We start from the raw sequence: 18,900 nt of genomic DNA on the forward strand, positions 1-18,900 counted from the left end.
CTGCACTGAAGGCTCCCACCTTCCGCCTTTGACGTACTCATTCCCAGAGTGTTGGTAGCCCTCATAGGGAGACCTGAGGAGCACCGCAGCCCCCCCCATCAAGATGAGGAAAGGAGACCACTAGCAGCATCAGACTCTGAGTGAGGGTGTGACAGACAAGACCAAGAGCCTGGCAGAGCCACTGAGGGGCAGCAAGAGGGGAGCAGTTTAAGTTCACCACGAAATGAAACAAGGAAGTTACTTTTTAAAACCTCGTTCATTTTTACAACAGTCCGGTGGGATAGGCCACTATCATCCGCCCATTTTGCAGACAGAGAAACTGAGACTCAGCAAGGTGAGCAAGGTCACCCAGCGAGGAGCAGGATTTGAACCCCAGCCCCAGAGCCCGGGCTGCCGAGAACGCTGAGTTCTGAAATTTTATTTGGTTGTCACGCTTGTCCTTCCCAAAGTTTTTCTTTTCTCTTCACCAGTAGGCCGTGAGTACTGTTTGTTTCTACTTCCCTCCTTCCTGTCTGCTATACTAGTTTCCTAGTATAAATCACCTGGTAACAAAGCGCCACACACCAGGCAGGCTTAACACAACAGAAATTCAGTCTCGGTCCCGGCGCTGGATGTGGGACATCGAGGTGTAGGCAGGGCTCCTTCCTTCCCTGGGCTCCAGCCGAGAATCTGTTCCAGAACTCTCCCAGCTCCTCTGGTTCCTGCAAATCTTGTCATTCTTTGGCTTGTACCCGCTTCTTTGTGACTTTCTCCCTGTGCATCCGAACTTCCCGCTGGGAAATCCAGGAAAACCTTTTTTTTTTTTTAGTTGAAGTATAACTAACATACAGTCTTATATTCTTTTCAGGTGTAACCGCCTCTTAACTTGATTACAGCTGCAAAGACCCTATTTCCAATAAGGTCACATTCTCAGCCTCTAGTAGACACGAATACTTTCACCCCGGGACAGGTGTACTGAGAGAGGAATCATGGAACATCATCCCATGAAGCCAGGCAACCCTAATAAATAATGAGGTGAGCCATTACACCGTACATGGAGAGATCCAAGGCCTGAAGCTGAGTGAAATCAGCAAGTTTCAGAATAATAAGCTGGGATGAAGTTTCCCCGTAAAAGACGCACAGAAAACAACATTAATATTTTCCCTATGGATGTATGAGATGCAAGCACGTCTGAAGAGTCACGCCCTACAGACAACTACGCTCCCTTCTGTGGCAGGTCGCCAAGAGGCCTCTCTACCGTAAGCTGTAAGGTTTCAATCATTAAATGAGCACGTATTTATGTTACGCCGTTACAAAGTGTTTGGAGAGCAGGCGCTGTTTGCTCCTGGGCTGTTCCCCGCGCTGCCGCCCTCCCGCCAGGAGGGGACGCCATCCCGTCTCGCGCAGCGCCCGCTCTGCCCGGAAGTCCCGCCCCGACCGGAAGTCGGAGTAGGCGCATCCCGGAAAATGGCGGCGTCCGCGAGCGCTGGAGGGACGCGCCGGCGCGGCTGCCGGGGGCGGGGGCCCGATAGGCAGCAGGGACGCGGGATGCGCCGCGGGTCGGGGGGCGGCACGGATGGGGCCCTGAAGCGGCTAAAGCTAGCAGTGGAGGAGTTCGTGCAGGCGAGCTCCGAGGGTGAGATCCCCGGCGGCGCCGCGGGGCCCCGGACGGGGGAGCGCGTGCGGCCCGGCGGGAGGAGAAGCCGCCGGGAGCTGAGGAAGGAGAAGCGGCACCTGAGGAAGGTGCGCCGGCTTCAGAGGACTGCGGGCCCCGCGCAGGGCCCGGGTCCGGGCGGCGGCGGCGGAGCAGGGGGAGCGAGCGGCCCCCGGGCGGACGGGGCGGAGGCGGCGGCGAGGGAGGGCGGCCGGCCGTCCCCTCGTCGGGCCCCACCGCCGCGGGAGGGGCCGCGGCATCCGCAGGCCAAGGGCGCCCGGGCCCGCACCGAGGCCAGGGGCGCCCCCGGGACGACCAGGCCCTCTGCAGCTGCCGCTGCGGCTCGGAAACGGGCCCTTCTGGCGGCCAACGAGGAGGAGGACCGGGAGATCCGAAAGCTGGAGCGATGCCTCGGCTTGAACAAGCGCAAAAGGAGGGGTGACGGTAGCTCCGTCCCGCTTAGCTTTGCTCGCGACGGGCTCGACTACGTCCTGGGAGCCCCTGGACTCTGGAAAACAATAGTGGCTTGTACGAAAGCAGCAGTGAGGAGGAGGAGCAGGGCGCCGGACGGACGCTCCCCGACAGTGGCTCGGAGAGCGGCTCCGAGGGCGAAGCGGAGGAGGAGGAGCGTGCGGAAGAACCGAGCAAGCCGGGCGCGGAAGCCGGAGCGCGGGTCGGGGAGGAGAGGGAGCGGAAGACCGCGGAAGGCAGAGCCACGTGGGAAAGGAGCAAAAGAGAGTCCGTTTTGCAGAAGAAAGGAGTGACCCTTCCTCTGAGGACTCTGACACAGCAGATCAGGTATCATGGGAACAACCTAGATTGTCCGGGGTTTTTCCTGAAATAACAAGCGATGGCAGGAGTGGGACAGAAGTGCCCTGTTGATGGATTGGTAATTGTTGAGCCAGGTGTGGGTGAACTGGGTTATTATGTCTGTCATGTTTTTTAATTTACATAATAAACAGTTCAGGGAGAAAACATCTCTAAAGATCTTTTTTTTTTCCGTATCATTATTTTTAATGTCCAGCATTTACAATACGAGGGCCAGAGCTTTCTCCCCAACTCAAGCTTATAAATTCTCAATTGGCTTGTGAGGCCAGTAGGGATACTTCTTGTCTAATCTGGTTTCCGGGAAGACTTCATTCAGGTCCTCAATGGTCAGATGATCAAATGGAATTATGTTCCTCATCTTCTCCAGCTCTTGTTCATATTCCTCAATCCTGGCCTTTGAGAGAGACAAAACTTGGCACAACTTTTCACATCTTCTTTTTCTTCAGCATCCCCCTGAACAGTATATTTATCCTCTGGCACAGGACCCTTCAGGGCATTAAACTTCTCCAAGTCATCTACCAAACCAGCCTTTGCCACATTGGCCTTGTCGTAAGCCCAGTCGATAGCAGGTGGTTTCTCAGGGGAGTAGCCAACCTGAGGTAAGTGTCTCATTCCAGGATTTCAGGGAGTTAGCAGTGGCCTTCTGGGTTCGGGGTATGATCTCCCCCAAAGCTACCCAGTCAGTGGTTTTTAGAGCAAGTTTTCGTGCAGCCATCTGGAGGTCCTTCACCGACCCCGGCGGCCTAGGGTCCACAGCAGCAAGGAACGGTCTAAAGATCTTCTTACCCCGAAAGTTAATGGCCTCCCCACTGATTGTCCTAAGGTGGTATTTCCTTCATTCCGTGTTTACTGCCTCATTGTCCAAACCTGACTTTGAATGCGCTCCCCCTTCGCTCTGTTCCCGCCACTGCTGTGTTCCGCAGGGACATGGGCAGCGGCCCCTACTCGGCTCTGCCCTCGCCTGGTCCTTCTGTCCAGCTACTCCTGCACTGAATCTCTGAAACAGAGCTAGTCAACGGCACTCCCTGGGATAAAGCCGTACGTTGAAGATCAAGTTCAAGATCCATGACAGAGCAGTCAAGGCCTTCACGGGCTGGCCTCTTGCTATTAACACAGCTTCGCCTCGGCATGCTCCTTACAGGCAGCCTTGTGACTGCACGCACGTCCTTCCTCACTCTCGCCGCACAGCTCTCTGCCCCTACGTGGATGTGTTCTGCCTGCTCCGTCTTCCCTCATCTCACTCTTTGTGGTTGTCTGTTCACCGCGACATCTCTGGGAGTCTCCCATCTTAAGTATATGAACTAACGGGCTTTCGCCTCTGGCCTGTGCCTTAGCAGCGGGCGCTTCTCGAGCAGTGTTTAACTGCTGTCAGTTCCTCTCTTAGAACTTTTGTTTTGGACTATTCCTAACTTTTCTTTCACAGCCTGTTGAGGTATAGTTAGTATACAGTTTGAACTAATGGGTATCTCAGGAGCAACAGTTTCTATGTACATAAATGTGATTTCTCCAACTAAGTTTAAACTCCCTAACAGCATGGATCATGCCTTACAAATGTTCGTCTCCTAAAGCCCTCACTCAGGTGCCCAGGGAGGGTCGGTATGGTATCAGTGGTAATGATTTGTAGCCTTGCACGTGGATGATGTAGGAAATACTGAGCAATGGATTGATTCCGATTTTGTCATGTATACTTACATGTTAGTTTTGAACAAGTTTGAAGTTATTTTAGGACACTCTTCCTCCAAAACTGGTGGTGCATGTAATTGAGGTGTTTGTGTACTGCCATGCTGGCCATAAATTGAGCCTGGGCGAGTACAGAGTGGAGAGCTCTGGTGGACAGCTGCCAGGGGGGTGCGGCCAGGTCTGAGAGTCACAGAGCAGAGAACACGATGAGAACACACTCTGATAGTCACGGCAGGGGTGACCCCCCCCCCCCCGCCACAGGCTGGTGAGGGGAGCCCTCAGGACTCCCCAGGGCACTCGGGAAATTTTTGATGTGGATTAAGTCACAGTGGTCAGTCAGTAGTTACAACTTCTGCCCATCCTTGGGACTCTAATACATAAACATGAACGTAGTAAGCAGAGAAGAGGAACTTGTTCCGTGTAAAATTTTTGTGACTCTGTCCTTTCAAGCAGAGTCTTTGTGAAAACAACGGCAAGTACATCCCCCCTCACGTGAGGCAAGCTGAGGAAACAGCGGGTGGTCAGAAAAAGGAGGGACTGGAGAGACTACAGAAACACGTCAGAGGTCTGATCAACAGGTAACCTCGCCCATTCCCATCCCATGCTGTGCCAAGAGCTCATCTGTTTTCTAAAGTTACAGAAACTTTCCCAGGAATTAGACTATAAGTGATGGGGTGGCGGGGCTGTGGTGATTGATCAGCCCCTCTCTGTTCCTGTCCTGCAGCCAGATCTGTCCCCTGAAAAGCAGGAAGCCCACCTTTTCCATTTGGTATTTTGAACCCTTCAGAGTCTGAAAGCCACACAGGTGCCCACATGGTGGTTCTGAGAAGTCCCAGGAACAGGGCTGGCAGGGCCTGTCCTCCCCCTGCAGTGGCACTCCGGCTCAGGAATGTGGTCTGCAGCCCCCTTTGCTCCTTCCTTGTGGTACCACATGTGTGCGTCCTCTGCAGCAGGAAGCGTCAGGTCCCTGCCCACAGTGAAGACAGGGCCTTCCCAGCACCACACGGCTTTTTCTTCTAGCCTTTGTGGTCACACCCAGTCCTCCCCCCCCCCCACCCCCACTGCTTTGTTTTTAATGAAAACAAAACACTGTTTCCGGAGTGCCTGGGTGGCTCAGTCAGTTGAGCGTCCGACTCTTCATTTCGGCTCAGGTCATGATCTCAGGGTCCTGAGATTGAGCCCCATGTCGGTCTCTGCGCTCAGCGGGAGTTTGCTTAAGATGCTGTCTTCCTGGGGCGCCTGGGTGGCTCAGTCAGTTAAGTGTCTACCTTCAGGTCAGGTCCTGATCCCAGGGTGCTGGGATCGAGTCCTGCATCAGGCTCCTTGCTCAGCAGGAGGCCTGCTTCTCCCTCTACCTCTGCTGCTCCCCTTGCTTATGCTCTCTGTCAAATAAATAAATAAAATATTTAAAAAAAGAGAAGATACTTTAAAAAAAAAAAAGATGCTGTCTTCCTCTCCCTCTGCCCCTCCCCCGCACTCGCTCCTGTGTACACTTGCAGTCTCTTTCTCTCAAATAAATAGATCTTTTAAAAAAACGTTTTTAAGATATTTGAGAGAGAGTGCACATGTGTGCACACAAGTGAGGGAGAAGGGGCAGAGGGAGAGGGAGAAGCAGACGCCCTGCTGAGCAGGGAGCCTGATGCAGGACTCGATCCCAGGACCCCAGGATCATGACCTGAGCCGAAGGCAGACGCTTAACTGACTGAGCCACCCAGGTGCCCCTAAAAAAAATTCAGAAACAAAAACAGAACACTGTACATCCTAGAATTTTACCAAACGTGCTATTTGAATGCTTGGTGTCAGCCTAGGTGCAGTGATAATCTTCCGGGCGCATATCCATCCTTCCCCTCTACCAAGTGGAGCAACCTTTTCTCAGTGTGGGAACTAAAGATTTTTATGCTGGCCACTAACCAAAAAGTGGGAAAGTTGGACTTTTTCCCAACAGCACATACTGATGTGCTGAGTAAGGATGCTTCCCTGCCTCTGCCTGGGAGCCTGGATCGGGATACCAGTGGACTATCATCATTGCAGTCTCCGTGGTCTTAAAGAGTCCTTTGTGTGCTTCCCCAGGGCCACATTTCAAGTGGAAAGACAGCAGTTAGGGAACTGCAGGATTCCAGAGGATTATGTACTATTACGGGAAGTATATGCTGGGTTATTGGGCGAGATAAAAGCTGTTCGTGGGTTAAATGTGAATGTAACATAGGGGGTATTGGTAGTATTGATGACTTTCGTTTTTTTAAATAGACCTAAAACATCATTCCTGATGTGAGGCTCGCTGCTGTTCTGCAGGTTGAGTGAGCCGAGCATGGCCTCCGTAAGCAGGCAGCTGGAGGGGCTGTACATGGCCCACAGCCGGAAGGACATGAACGACACCCTGACGGGCGCCCTCCTGAGTGCCTGTGCCCCGGACACCGCCATGTCCAGCAGGCTGGTGATGGAACACGTGCTCCTGCTCAGCGTTCTTCACCACACGGTCGGGGTTGAGGTAGGGCTCCCTTCCCCTGCGCTGTGCTTCACAGTGGGCTCCATATGGTGGGTCCTGTGTTGTCTGTCACATGAACACTTGATTTTGTGTTTGGGCTATTGTAACGTGCCTTCGTCATTTATTTTTCTCTGGCCTGACATTTTGGACTTGCCTTCATTTTCCTTGTATTCCAACTCTAACAGGGACTTGTTTCAGATATACAGAACACAGTGCTCCGGGTGGTCTTACTACCTGGGTATTCGTGCTGGGTGGAGAGCACTCTTTCATAAGTGAGAAGGCCAGCAGCACGGGAGGGAAACCCGGATTTAATTAAGTGAGGGACACCTGCAACAGGGCCGAGGCTTGAGGCCGCCTGCGCGCCCTCCAGATGGGCCCAGACCTTCCCTCCCGCGCCCTCCTCTGTGAAGCAGGGCCTTTGTCAGGACTCCGTCACGATGCCCGGTCCCAGATAGGTGCTGCTGAGCGTGTCCTTGTCCCCACTCGTCTTGTGCTCTTTGTCCTCGCTTGGTGGCCCTCTGGGTTAGCGTCAGGGAGGCTGTGTGGTGCCGGCTCCAGTTCTGATAGAAAGGCTTCTTCTGTCACCTCATATGGTGAGCCACAGCCGCCCAGCATTGTCCTGTCCCCCGGTGTGGCCTTTCCCAGGGTTGTTGGAGGAAACCGCTCTCATCACAGGACTTTACACTGCGGCGCGGGAATGAACGGACGATTCGTGAGTAGGGCTTCCTTGTCGCAGGTGATGTTCATACTCAGAAGAACTCACTGACCCTGTGGGTCTTTCTCTGGGGCAGTATCTTTCATGGTGGTTTTGGTTTCCTTGCTTTCTGATCACCCTGCCCCCTAGAAAGGACAGCCTGGCCCTTGGGGAGGTGTGCACACTTGTGCCTCCCTTCCACCTGTCCTCACCATTCCCAGCCGGGCTTGGAGAGCAGGTGGGCAGCCGCACTTCACGCCCACAGCAGAGCCCGGGGGAACTGTGTGCTGTGCCACGTGGCAGCTAGAGAACCCTCTGGAGCTGTTGTCAGCACCCAGGTCTGCACGCCTTTCCCCTCGTTCTGTTTGTCGTTGCTCCCAGAACTCACTGGAGTCTTGCAGAGCAGGCCTGCGCAGGGCTCACTCTAATGGCCACAGACTTGCTAGACTCTGTGTCCTCCCTGCCGCTAGAGGTTCTGCCGTGAAAGCGGTGCGCCGTGTGGGGAGACGGAGCCACTGTCACCTGGCAGTCTCTGCGCCAGTGTCTTCCCGCGTAGAGTCGGTTTACTGGGTTCTACATGTGGCGAGTGTATTCGGGGCCTTGGCCCATAGGAGGCGCTCGGTAGATGGCGGTTAGTCATCCTAACTTCTGCCTGAAGCGGGAGGAAGTTTTCAGGTTGAAAGTCTCTTCTCCTTACCGCCTATCCTGCCCCTGCAGGCTTCATCGCTCTCCGCAGACAACTTTTGGAACCAGGCTTTCCCATCTCGCAGCAGTCACAGCCTGTGAGGTTTGGAAGGTGCCGATTCCAGGACCTTCTGGGTGTTGGGAGGTGGGGACAGAAAGACACAGGCCCCGAGTCTTCTGGGCAGCAGGACTCTCCTCCATGACGTCTGTACCAGCTCTTTAGAGAATTTCCCTTCTGAAGCAATTGTTTTTTTCCTAAGAACTGTCCTCATTTTCACATAAGACTCTGCGAGTCTCTTCTCCTCATTCTGCAGTGTCACCGAGTCACCGGATGCCATTCCTGGTGCCCCGGGAGTGCCATGATTCAGCACCATTATTAGAGGGCTTTCCGAGCACCCCCCCTCCTCCCGCCTCACACCGTGTACTTTGTCATCAAGAGGATTCTCACAGGGACAGTAGTTTGAGTTACAGTAAAAGCTGTAGGCCCTGACTGCCCACAACATGCAGGGATTCCCTGGCCTTGAACACAGGAGGTTATTGGTCCTACTTCTCATTCAAACCTCTGCTGACGGCGTGAAGGATGTCTGAAATGACTCGTTCCGTGGGCAGCTGTTATGGCAGTCAGCTAACAAGGCCCACTAGCACTTCTCCTAGCGGGTGACGCGCTCCCAGGACTGGTGTCAGTACGCTGCTTGCAGTTCTTTGAGAAAAACATGCTCACGGGAGTTCATGGAAGGAGAGAGTCTAACGAAGCCCGTGTTGTCAGTTGCTGAACTGCTTCTCAATCGTTTAGAAATAAAAATCAGGTCTGTGCAGTTCTGTGTTCAACTCCCCAAGTCAGAATTAATGTATATTCTTAAGTAACTTCAGCAACATGAACATTATTCGTATTTTTAAATGTTATCCTAAGTAGGGGCGTCTGGCTGTCTCAGTTGGTGGTGCGTGTGACTCTTGATCTCAGGGCTGTAAGTTCCAGCACCACGTTGGGTGTGCAGATTACTGAAAAATAACATGTTAAAAAATAGAAGTCATACTAAGTTATATTTAATTTTGAAGATACTAACGGGAATCCATAAAGTTTTGACAAATGCTAACGTAATTATTCTACTCAGGTGATTGAAAACATACCTAAATATGTTTTATGCCTGAATTTTTCTTGCTATCTGCAGAGTTCTGATTTCTCTTCAGGTCATATTTGAGTACAGTGTTCTTCCTCGTCCACGTTTCAGGTGGTCATTTCGTGGCCGGTGTGCCAGCGCCCCTCCCTGCCAGCACCGAGCCCCTGCCTCTGTCCCCCTCCAGCTTTAACTTGAGCCGGAGAAATGAGTGTTGTTAATAGCAGTACATTTTTAGAGCTGTAGATGTGTTCTTGACGTTTTTTAATAATTTTATTTTTTTAAGGAACCAGAATGGCTGCTGGCCAAAAATACGACCTTGTTGATGATAAAGACCAGTGGATGTCCTCAGGGTTTGGGAGCCGCGGCAGAGCCCAGGGTGTCATCGTCCACTGTGGCCTTCTCCCACGTGCATAGCACTGTACATTCAGACTTCGGTTTTTAAAGTTCATGCCATGTTGGGGTTTATACCCTACTGTGTGTATATTTTATGTGTCAACTTTCAACATACATTTTAGTTTGTTGAAAGAGGAAGAAGGATCCCTGCGAATAGCTGCTAACGTTTGATTTTTACATGTTTGCAGTGATACTTTTTCTGCCTTCTTTGTCCAGGTCGGTGCTCACTTTTTGGAGGCCGTGGTGAGGAGGTTTGACACCGTCTATAAGAACGGAGGTGAAGGGAAGGAGTGTGAGAACTTGCTCACCATTGTCGCCCATTTGTATAACTTCCACGTGGTACAGGCTTGCCTGGTCTTCGACATTTTGAAAAAACTTATCGGAACGTTCACAGAAAAAGATATTGAACTGACCCTGTTAATGCTGAAAAACGTGGGCTTTTCGTTGAGAAAAGATGATGCTTTGTCACTTAAGGAACTGATCGTGGAGGCCCAGGCCAAAGCCAGCGAGGCCAGTGGCAAGTTCCAGGACCAGACCAGGGTACGCCTGACCTGCTGCCTGAGTGCCTGAGTGCTCACACACTGACCAGAGCTTAAAAATAAGCGTTTGGGGTAAAATCGCATTTAATTTCTCAGTGATCCCCATTGTCTTCTGCCTCATCGGGTTTTGTGGCTTTATTATCAATCAGTATGTGAATGAACTTTGTTTTTCTGCTAAGAACTCAGGTATTCTGTGAATTTAAGAATCAGTTTCTTTAACATTTATCCATTCAAAAAATATTTACTGAGGAGGGCTATGTGGCCTGGGCGTCAGGGATCAGCACTCTTGGGTTTTCTGCTGTGCTGCTTAACAGTGATGGGCCCTGAGTCTTCCGAGCCTTGGTTTCCCCATCGAGGAAGCGGGGGCTGATTGTGGCTCCTACCTCATCTGCCGGTTGAGAGGCATGGGCGAGCCATGGGAAGCCCACAAGGGAGAAGAGGATGTCGCTTTAGGAACAAGAGAAATGTTCTGTGGGGAGCCTGCGGGGGAGCAGGGCAGGAGGAACAGGCAGAGGCTGGCCTCAAGAGGCCTTGTAAACCCTTTCAGGGACTTGGGATTTTAAGAGGCCCTACCTAAAGGGAGCTGAGCAGGTAAATGATGTATGCTATTTTCATGGCACTTTACACCAAGAAAAGGGGGAGGTGGGCGGGGCAGGGAGCCTAAGCATAGTAGCAGTGGGTGTGGGGTTAGGAGCTAGAGGTGACCGGAGGGCGTGGGCTGGAGGGAAGGGCGGTGTGAAGGACAGGAAGGGCCAGGGTTACCCCTGGTGGACAGCAGGACACAGTACGGGGAGACAGGCTCAGGAGGGAAGACAGGCCCACTTTGGAAATCCTGAAATGAAGAGGTGCGGTCTCAGGGGCCGGGCAGGCTGGGGAACTGCTAGCACCCAGTGGGGTGTGGACAGAGCCGCGAGGTTTCAGAGCACCAGCATTCAGCTGTGTTGTTGAGGGGAGGGGAACAGGACCGGGCTTCTGGAGCCAGGCCCCAGAGCGTCCCAGGGAAGCACTTGTCCCTGGTTGGATGCCCAGATTCCAAGTTTAACACACAAAAGTCAGCAGAGGCAGGAAGTAGCCTCTGTTGCCGGGGCATGGGGGGATGGGGAGTGCCCATAATAGGTTTGGGGTTTCTTTCTGGGGACGATGAAGGTGTTCTGAAATTGATCCTGGTACCTGCACACCCCTGAATATGTGCTCAGTGTACACTTTTAAACAAGTGAGGTTTATGGTGTGTGAATTAGATCTCAATAAATTAGTAGTATTTGGGGAAATCTCAGAGAAGGGTATGCAAGAATTCTTTTTTATACTTGCACCTTTTCTCTAATTATGACGTTTTCAATTTAGAAGTTAAAAAGGTACGAAGGCCAGGAATGGGGAAGAAGTTGAAATATCACGTAACTAAAACCGTGGGGGCAGGAGGGGGACTGGGGGCGGGTCAGAGGTGGGGGGGCAGACGAGAGGGCATCCGGTCTCGGGAGGTGCTCAGGGTGCCAGGGGAGGCCAGGTGGCACCATCGTACTGAAATATGTGGTCTTGAGCAAGAGCTCATGTTGGCGGCGACTGTCTCCCTGGAAGACCACCTCCAGTTTACCGTCGGCAGCAGTGACCCTGTGCACGGCCAGTGTAGCTCTTCCCAGGCGGAGGGTCCGTTGTTCGGGCTGTGTGAAATGAGGGTTTCTTCTGTTTTGTTTTCTTAAAAGGTTCGGTTTATGCTGGAGACCATGTTGGCACTGAAGAACAATGACGTGCGTAAAATCCCCGGCTATGACCCCGAGCCTGTGGAGAAGCTCAGGAAGCTAGAGAGAGCGTTGGTGAGGCACTTTCCCTTCCTCACCTCCAGCTCCCATGTCTGCATGGGCTCCTTGTGAAACCGTGGAAGGCAGTTGGGGCTCTAAGTCAGGTGCCGTGTCTGGTTAACAAGAGTTCCACGATCCTGAAAGGAAACATCACATTTCTGTGCTGAGACCCTCGAGTGGTCCAGGTGCGGGGCCGTCCCTGTGAGTTCGGCGTCCCCAGCACTTAGCCTGTGGCGCCCAACTTGGCCGCGCAATACAGCTCTCTGACCGCTTTGAAGGAGGGTTCAGGCCAGGGTCCCACCCAGACCGGTGACATCCGCGTCGGGGTGCTGGGGGCTCACCTGTTGAAGCTGCCTAGGTACTCCTGATGTGGGGCTGCAGCCGAGACCCACCGCCATCCCCAGCCAGGGGGTCCTTCAGCTGGCTCTGGGCAGCTCTGGAATCGTTGGCTTGGCAAACCCCAGGCGCTCCTGGGCAAGGTCTCACCACCAGCTCCATGCAGCTCTCCTCGGGGCCTGCGTCCGAGCCTCCTCCCTGGTGTGACAGCTTTCCATAGACAGCAGCGTGTGGGGTGATAGACCCACAGACCTCAGAGAGGAGCACTGAGTTTACCTCTACCTGTGGCATTATTCCAAACTGGCTAACTGTCCCAGCTGTCAGGGACTCAGCACAGTATTCAGGGTCAAAGACAAGAGAAGCCAGAGGGTGACAGTGGTGCCCACCAGGAGCCAACAGAAGTGTTTGACTGGCTCCTTTCTGTCAGGTACAGAGCACCGGCTCCGGCACGGACACTCAGCTCCGCATCTCCTGGGATGGCATCCTGAGCGCCGAGCAGACCGGGCGCTGGTGGATCGTGGGGTCCGCATGGAGCGGGGCTCCTATGATTGACAACAGTCAGCAGAAGGTCCTGGAGAAGCAGCCCTCGGGGACGGTACGAGAGCCCTGCGCGGTCCCCCGTGTCCCGCGGCCTGCCCTGCAGCAGCCGCCTGATCCCTTGCATGTTATGAGATGTGCTGGCGTGAGTGTCTGCAGAGACCTTACAGAAACCCTTTGTTGTATGTTACGATTTCATTCCGTTTCTGTGGTTTAAGTCCCAAAATAACATGCGTAAAGGACTTGAAAGTTGAGGGGAGCGAGGGGAGCGTAGGAAAACCCGAAGAGTAAGTTTGCAGACGGCGCCTTGGGAAGTCGATGGTTTCCCAGGAGGTGCGGCTTCTGGTCCATTAGGCTCGGATCTCAAATTGTTGGAATTCTTTGTATTTCTTTGTATTTGATTATTAATTAAGGTCCATATGTTGTTCAGATTTCCTTCATTTTCTTCTAATACCGTATTTTGTCTCAGGACCCCACGTCACACCTCCTGTGCCGTCCTGGCTGTGGCCACTTCTAACCTATGTCCCCATTGCCCGGACTGACAGGCCGTGCTGCTCCGGAGACGCTCCCCCGCATCGGGCGGTTTTCTCCTCCCGTGCCTTGCTTTGTCTCTCGCTGTGGTTTTCTCTTCATGGGCATGTACCCAAGAATAAAGATTTAGCACTCACATATATGTATTTCCAGTAACTTAGAATTAATCTTCGTGACTTAGAATTAATCTTCGGTAAAGCCATGGAAGAATACCTGTTATCTTTTAGAAACTTCGTAACCACATTAAACCAGAGTAACTTTTCCTTGAAACATCCGTGTGGTCTGTGCCTCAATTGCTCCTCTTTCAGGTTAGCGGGAAGATACTAGAGCTTGCCCGAAAGCAGAGAATGAACACTGATGTCAGGAGAAACATATTCTGTACAATAATGACTAGTGAAGATTTTTTGGACGCGTTTGAGAAGCTTCTGAAGTAAGCATTAGTGCAAACCCTTTGATTAGATGTTGTTGAAGAAATCTGCACAGTTGGGTTTGCGTCACGGAGGGTTGGGTCGGATGCTCCTGGGCTGTCCTCTCTCCTCCTGCCCTGGGTCCAGGCATGCACTAGTCAGCAGTCTTGCTCCTGCTGACTGGCCACTGGTAGTTCCAAAACATTTTATGATATATTTTGATTAAAAGTACTAGGTGACCAGCTAATTAGTCACAGTGACTCTTGGTTGTCATAAATTGCTTAAAATTCTCATATTGAGGTTGTGTTTTTGATTACTTCTAAATTAAAACTTGGTGTAGTTTCTGTAATTAGTTGTAAAAGGATTTTAAAAGTACCTGTGTACCTTCACAAAATATTTCTCAACAAATCTGATAACTGATTTTCCTTTATGTGCTTCGAATGCAGAATACCCGGGCGTCCTCCGTCCCTTTTGAACCAAACTGCCAGGCAGGATGTGCTCTCCTCAGAGATTTCTTACTCCTCGCCGTCTCTGTTTTGCAGGCTTGGGCTGAAGGACCAGCAGGAGCGGGAGATTGTTCATGTTCTCATGGATTGCTGCCTTCAAGAGAAAACCTTCAACCCTTTCTACGCATTCCTGGCTGGCAAGTTCTGTGAACACCAGAGGAGGTTCCAGGTAACCTGCTAGCAGCCCACCAAATCACCTGTGCTCCGCTGTCTTCCTAGGGTTCTCTCTGGCTCAGCCCACTGGGAAGAAGTGCCGAGTGAGGCGTCCAGCCTGGGCCGAGCTCTGTGTGCAGGGGGACAGTCCCAGGGCCCACGCCCCCTCGGGGAGAACAGGGGGGCATTGCAGAGGTGGAGTGACCAGGGCAGGGGGTGCCGGGCCCCCTTTTTCTGTGGCAGAGGAGGGGGTCGTGTGGCCCGTGTCCCCGGGGGAGTGCCTCCTTGTTCTTAGGTGGCACCAGCCTTCTCTGATCTTTCTCAACATTTCTGCCAATTGGAGGCGAAAACCCACAACAAAGAAATTACCGTGGCACTGTGTGTAGGAAAGGGGGGTGTGTCGCTCTTGGCTCGTTCTGACTTGGCTTTGAAGACACTACAAGCAAATGAGCCGTAGAATACATCTAGATTACATCCTTAGCGACTTGTTCCAACAGTGGGCTGCATTGTAACTCTTTCTTCTTCTTTTTCAATTGTTTTATTAGATGACTTTCCAGTTCAGCATTTGGGATAAATTTCGGGACTTAGAAAACTTGCCAGCCACTAATTTCTCTAATTTGGTTCACCTGGTAGCCCACTTGTTGAAGACGAAATCACTTCCACTTTCTATTTTAAAGGTTTGTATCATGGATGAAATTATTAAAAGCAATGAAAATGCCTTTCCTTAGATTCTGACTTACCTGGAAAGTGTGTTTGTAACACCCTGGCCATCCTAGAAAGTAGCCAGAGTAGCTTGCCACGTAAACGTACCAAGTAAATACTCAAAGGCACGGTTACAGTTCTGCTCACCTCCAAGAATCTCATTTGCACTTTGGGTTCACGTGCAGGTCCTAGTTCTTGGCCGCTGCTAAGTCGGGAGGGGGCTGGGGAGGCCGCGGAGCAGGTGAGCTGTGGTGCAGGACTCTCTGCTTCTCCCTCTGTGATGGGCAGCCCCCCCCCGTACCCCAGCCCTGCCGTGTTTCTGTGTCGCATCCGAGCCAGTGAGGTACAGGTGTCCTGCTGTTGGTCTGGAGTGGACAGGGGAACCTAGACAGAGGATGTGGAGTGCCAGGTGGCCGTCAGGCCTGGACAGCAGGACCGCTGGGGCCTGGGCATCCTTAGAACGGGGACAGTGAGGGAAGCTGAGGGCCAGAGAGAGTGCCGGGCCTGGGCTTCTGTGCCTCGTGCTTCCTGACCTGCAGACACTGCAGGTGCGGTCTCCTGCTTGTGCGCGTGTGTCCGTCCACCAGGGCCCTGAGGCGGGTTCTCCCTGTGCCTCTTTGGGGTGTGGGACTAGGTTTGGGCCACTGAGCCAAAAATGAGAGTACTATAAAGTGTGGAGAGGACATGCCTTCTCATTGCTGGACTAGGTCTTGCCGGCAGTTCGCTCAAGTTTTGAGCTCTGGATGGAAGAGGGTACAGTGTTTCTCTAGATGCAGCAGAACCTGGAGATGCCCTTGAAGCTTGTCCCAGGGCCCTTGCTCCCCCCTCCCACCACCACCCATTCACAGGGCCCTCTCTGGTTCCCGGGCGTGCTTTGGAACTCTTCCCTCAGATGGCACGTTCTCTCATTTCACACACTGTCACCCTCCGTGTGGACAGCAGTACCCTGCCCCACGCTCCGAATATCCTCTCTCAGTTCTTTGAGTCGACATGAGTTTGAAATATAGACACATTAGTGTCTGTAATTTTGTTCTCTGGTTTATCACTTCTGTGCAATATTCCATTGTGTAAGTGGACCAGAGTTTATATGTAATTCTTAGAGAACATATCTGAGTTATTTTTTCTCCTAGATCCAAATTTTCTATGTATGGTTTTAATTAGGGAGTAGTTTCTCTAAGGCATGGAGATACGTATGTTTCAATTCTAGGATTAAATTCCTGATTCATGGAAACTCCGCAGGGGCAGGCTGCTCTCGACAGCAGTGTGCACACCCCTGCTGGCAGAGCGCACGAGACCCCCGGCCCCACGCCCTTGCCCACCTGCAGCGCTTCATCTTCTGTAGCTGGAAACAGTCTTACTTAAAGGAGATGGGTGACTTTTTTACTCTATTTTTAGAAATTACTGAAAAAATTGACTAAATGTAACTTGTTCTGTCTGTCCTGACTCTAATTAGGTAGTTGAATTCAGTGAATTGGATAAACCCAGAGTCCACTTTTTACGAAAAGTGTTATATATTCTGTTAATGGAAACAGAAGTTGAAGACCTTGGTTCAATTTTTGCAAGGTATGTTCCCAGCTTATTTTGTTAAAAACGTGGAAAAGAGACAAAGAGAATTATTTTCACTTATGTTGACTTACACATTAGGTGCAGCTTAATACACTATTTTCAGTTTTCATTTTAAGCGGATATCTTATGCATTCGATTTGGGGAACATGAAACTTGCCTAATAGCAAACCAGTGATCTCTAACACGTAGAATATGTTGTTACGCTCTTAATTGAGAATTTTATTTTTAAAAGCAATTAGGTTATGCCTCCCAATTGCAGTCCTAGAAACTGCAGTCAGGAGAGACTAGCTCATCACTGATGCACGTTTATGCGCCTCCCTTCCAGAGTGTCTGACAACCCGAAGCTGGGCTTGTTGAGAGAAGGTCTGAAGCTCTTCATCAGCCACTTCCTGTTGAGGAGCGCGCAGGGGAACACAAGTGTGGAGGAGGCCAGCATGCTGAGAGAGAGGGCTGACCTCTCAACTAAGTCTCTGCAAGGCAAGGCTTCCCTGAGAATGTAGTCCAGAAAAGGAGAGGAACGGGTGGTCATTTGTCTGAAAGTGTCCTTTTTAAACCCAAAAGGCTTATTATTCTGATGACCATGTGTGTAAGCTTGATGGAGCTATGCCACAGTCTGTTGTATTTAAGATACTGTGTTTTAGATAATTTTTAAATTCAAGATTATACTGTATTTATGTTTTAAACCGTTTTCACCCGTTCATAGAACGGGATGGGGAGAACGCAGGCTGGAAGGACAGGCAGACACCGGACAGGGTCTCTGAATGGACTGGGCGGGGTGCCGGTGTGATCCCCGGTGTGATGGTCTTATTTTTAAAAGACAAATAGTCCACTAGAGGGTGCAGCTATGAAGAAATTGATGGCGTTTTTTGATCTTCTGTATGTATTGATTTAAAGTTCAAAAACCACTAGTTAAATGTGGTACCTGATATTTAATTGATTATTTCAAGTATTGGGAATGCAAGTGTGTTGGAAAAGTGAACAGTTGACTTAGGCCTTGCACATACCTGTACGGCATGGTACGCACAGAAGCTGCCCACCAGCACTTGCCTAAAATTCTGACGTGGTGAAGGACGCTTCCTGCGTGTGTCCATCACTTACACTCATTAACTCCAGGTTGTAAAGCACTGTACTAAGCAACTTTGAAGTCACCAGATAGAGACCGGATGCATGATGGGTATGCCTCTGAGCTAGGTTCTAGGAGGAGTGCGTGTGAATAAAACAGAACCGCCCCCTGCAAGGAATGAACGTTTATCTAGTGAAAGACACATCCCACGGGTACAGTCAACTCTGGCTGATTCTGAGAAGGCACAGATCGACAAATGTCTGTTCTCCCGCTCTTAGAATTTGCTTCTCTGTCTTAAATGCTGCAAACTTGAGTTAAATGTCACCTTCAGTTATTGAAAAGTCATCAAAATGTGTGTATAGAGTAGGATTTTCTGCAGCATCCACACATGCCCGGCAGTGCACTGTCCCGCAGAGTGGTCACTTGGCCCGAGTGAGGCCACTCCCGCGCGAGCCTCCCTTTGTCGCAGACTTTCAGACACTATCCTTACGTGGCCAGACAGCAGTTTGTGTTTAGAAATGACCACGTGAAGTCGTAAGTGTCTCCGTGTACGCTGCTAAACTAATGGTTTAAGTCTTGAATGCACAAGGAACACAGACATCTGTTTGCTGGCCTCCCCCGTGCTTGTTGAGTCCACCGACGGCCCCACCACACCCGTGCCTTCCAGCCGGTTCTGACCCTCGTCTGCAGAGAACAGAGAGCGCTAGCCGAGAGGCTCCACCTTCTCTGCGGGAGTGGTCAGCTCTAACCCGGGTTCCCGCCTCCGCTGAAGGCCAGCACAGCTGCCTGCATCCAGAAGTCTGGCTCGGAAGAAGAATGCACCAGTTGAGCTAGACAGCGTGCTCACTGACACAGTCGACTTGTATTTGGTGCAAGCTCCCCCTTCCTCGAAGACTCACGGGACTGACCCGAGGCCTCGCGCTGTGGGGGTGGCTACTAAGACCGAGAAGAACGGCCCCCCCATCCCTGACGGTCACTGACCCTAGTTGGGGGCGTGGCTGAGCGCAGGCCGACTCTTTGCAGAAGATAAACTTGAGTCAACTGAAATTCTTATTTTTATGTTGTCTTTTATTATTAAAACAATAAAAATGTCTTTCTGCCATGGAATATACTTGTGACTTAATTCCTAATGTCCTGGTCTTGCATGTATTATATGGCAGGTTATCCATAAATTTGTCCTTTTTGTGAAAGGCCCTTTTAACAGCAAAATATCGTGGCTTATCACATGCTCCTGTGAATTCAGATTTGTTTT

General features: G+C 51.4%; 1 protein-coding gene across 1 annotated transcript; it reads left to right on the forward strand.

Moving 5' to 3' along the window:
* Positions 1-1,023: 1,023 nt before the first annotated feature.
* NOM1 (nucleolar protein with MIF4G domain 1) lies at positions 1,024-18,375 on the forward strand. The gene is given in 13 exon segments (XM_027574128.2): positions 1,024-2,133; positions 2,136-2,322; positions 2,325-2,431; positions 4,595-4,719; positions 6,434-6,629; positions 9,732-10,055; positions 11,752-11,862; positions 12,611-12,778; positions 13,560-13,681; positions 14,201-14,333; positions 14,863-14,994; positions 16,473-16,582; positions 16,911-18,375. Coding segments are annotated over 13 exon segments (2,745 nt in total). The 5' UTR covers positions 1,024-1,278; the 3' UTR covers positions 17,086-18,375.
* The last annotated feature ends 525 nt before the right edge of the window (positions 18,376-18,900 follow it).

This window comes from Zalophus californianus, chromosome 12, assembly GCF_009762305.2.
Source record: "Zalophus californianus isolate mZalCal1 chromosome 12, mZalCal1.pri.v2, whole genome shotgun sequence".
In the NCBI taxonomy this organism is placed as follows: Eukaryota; Metazoa; Chordata; class Mammalia; order Carnivora; family Otariidae; genus Zalophus; species Zalophus californianus.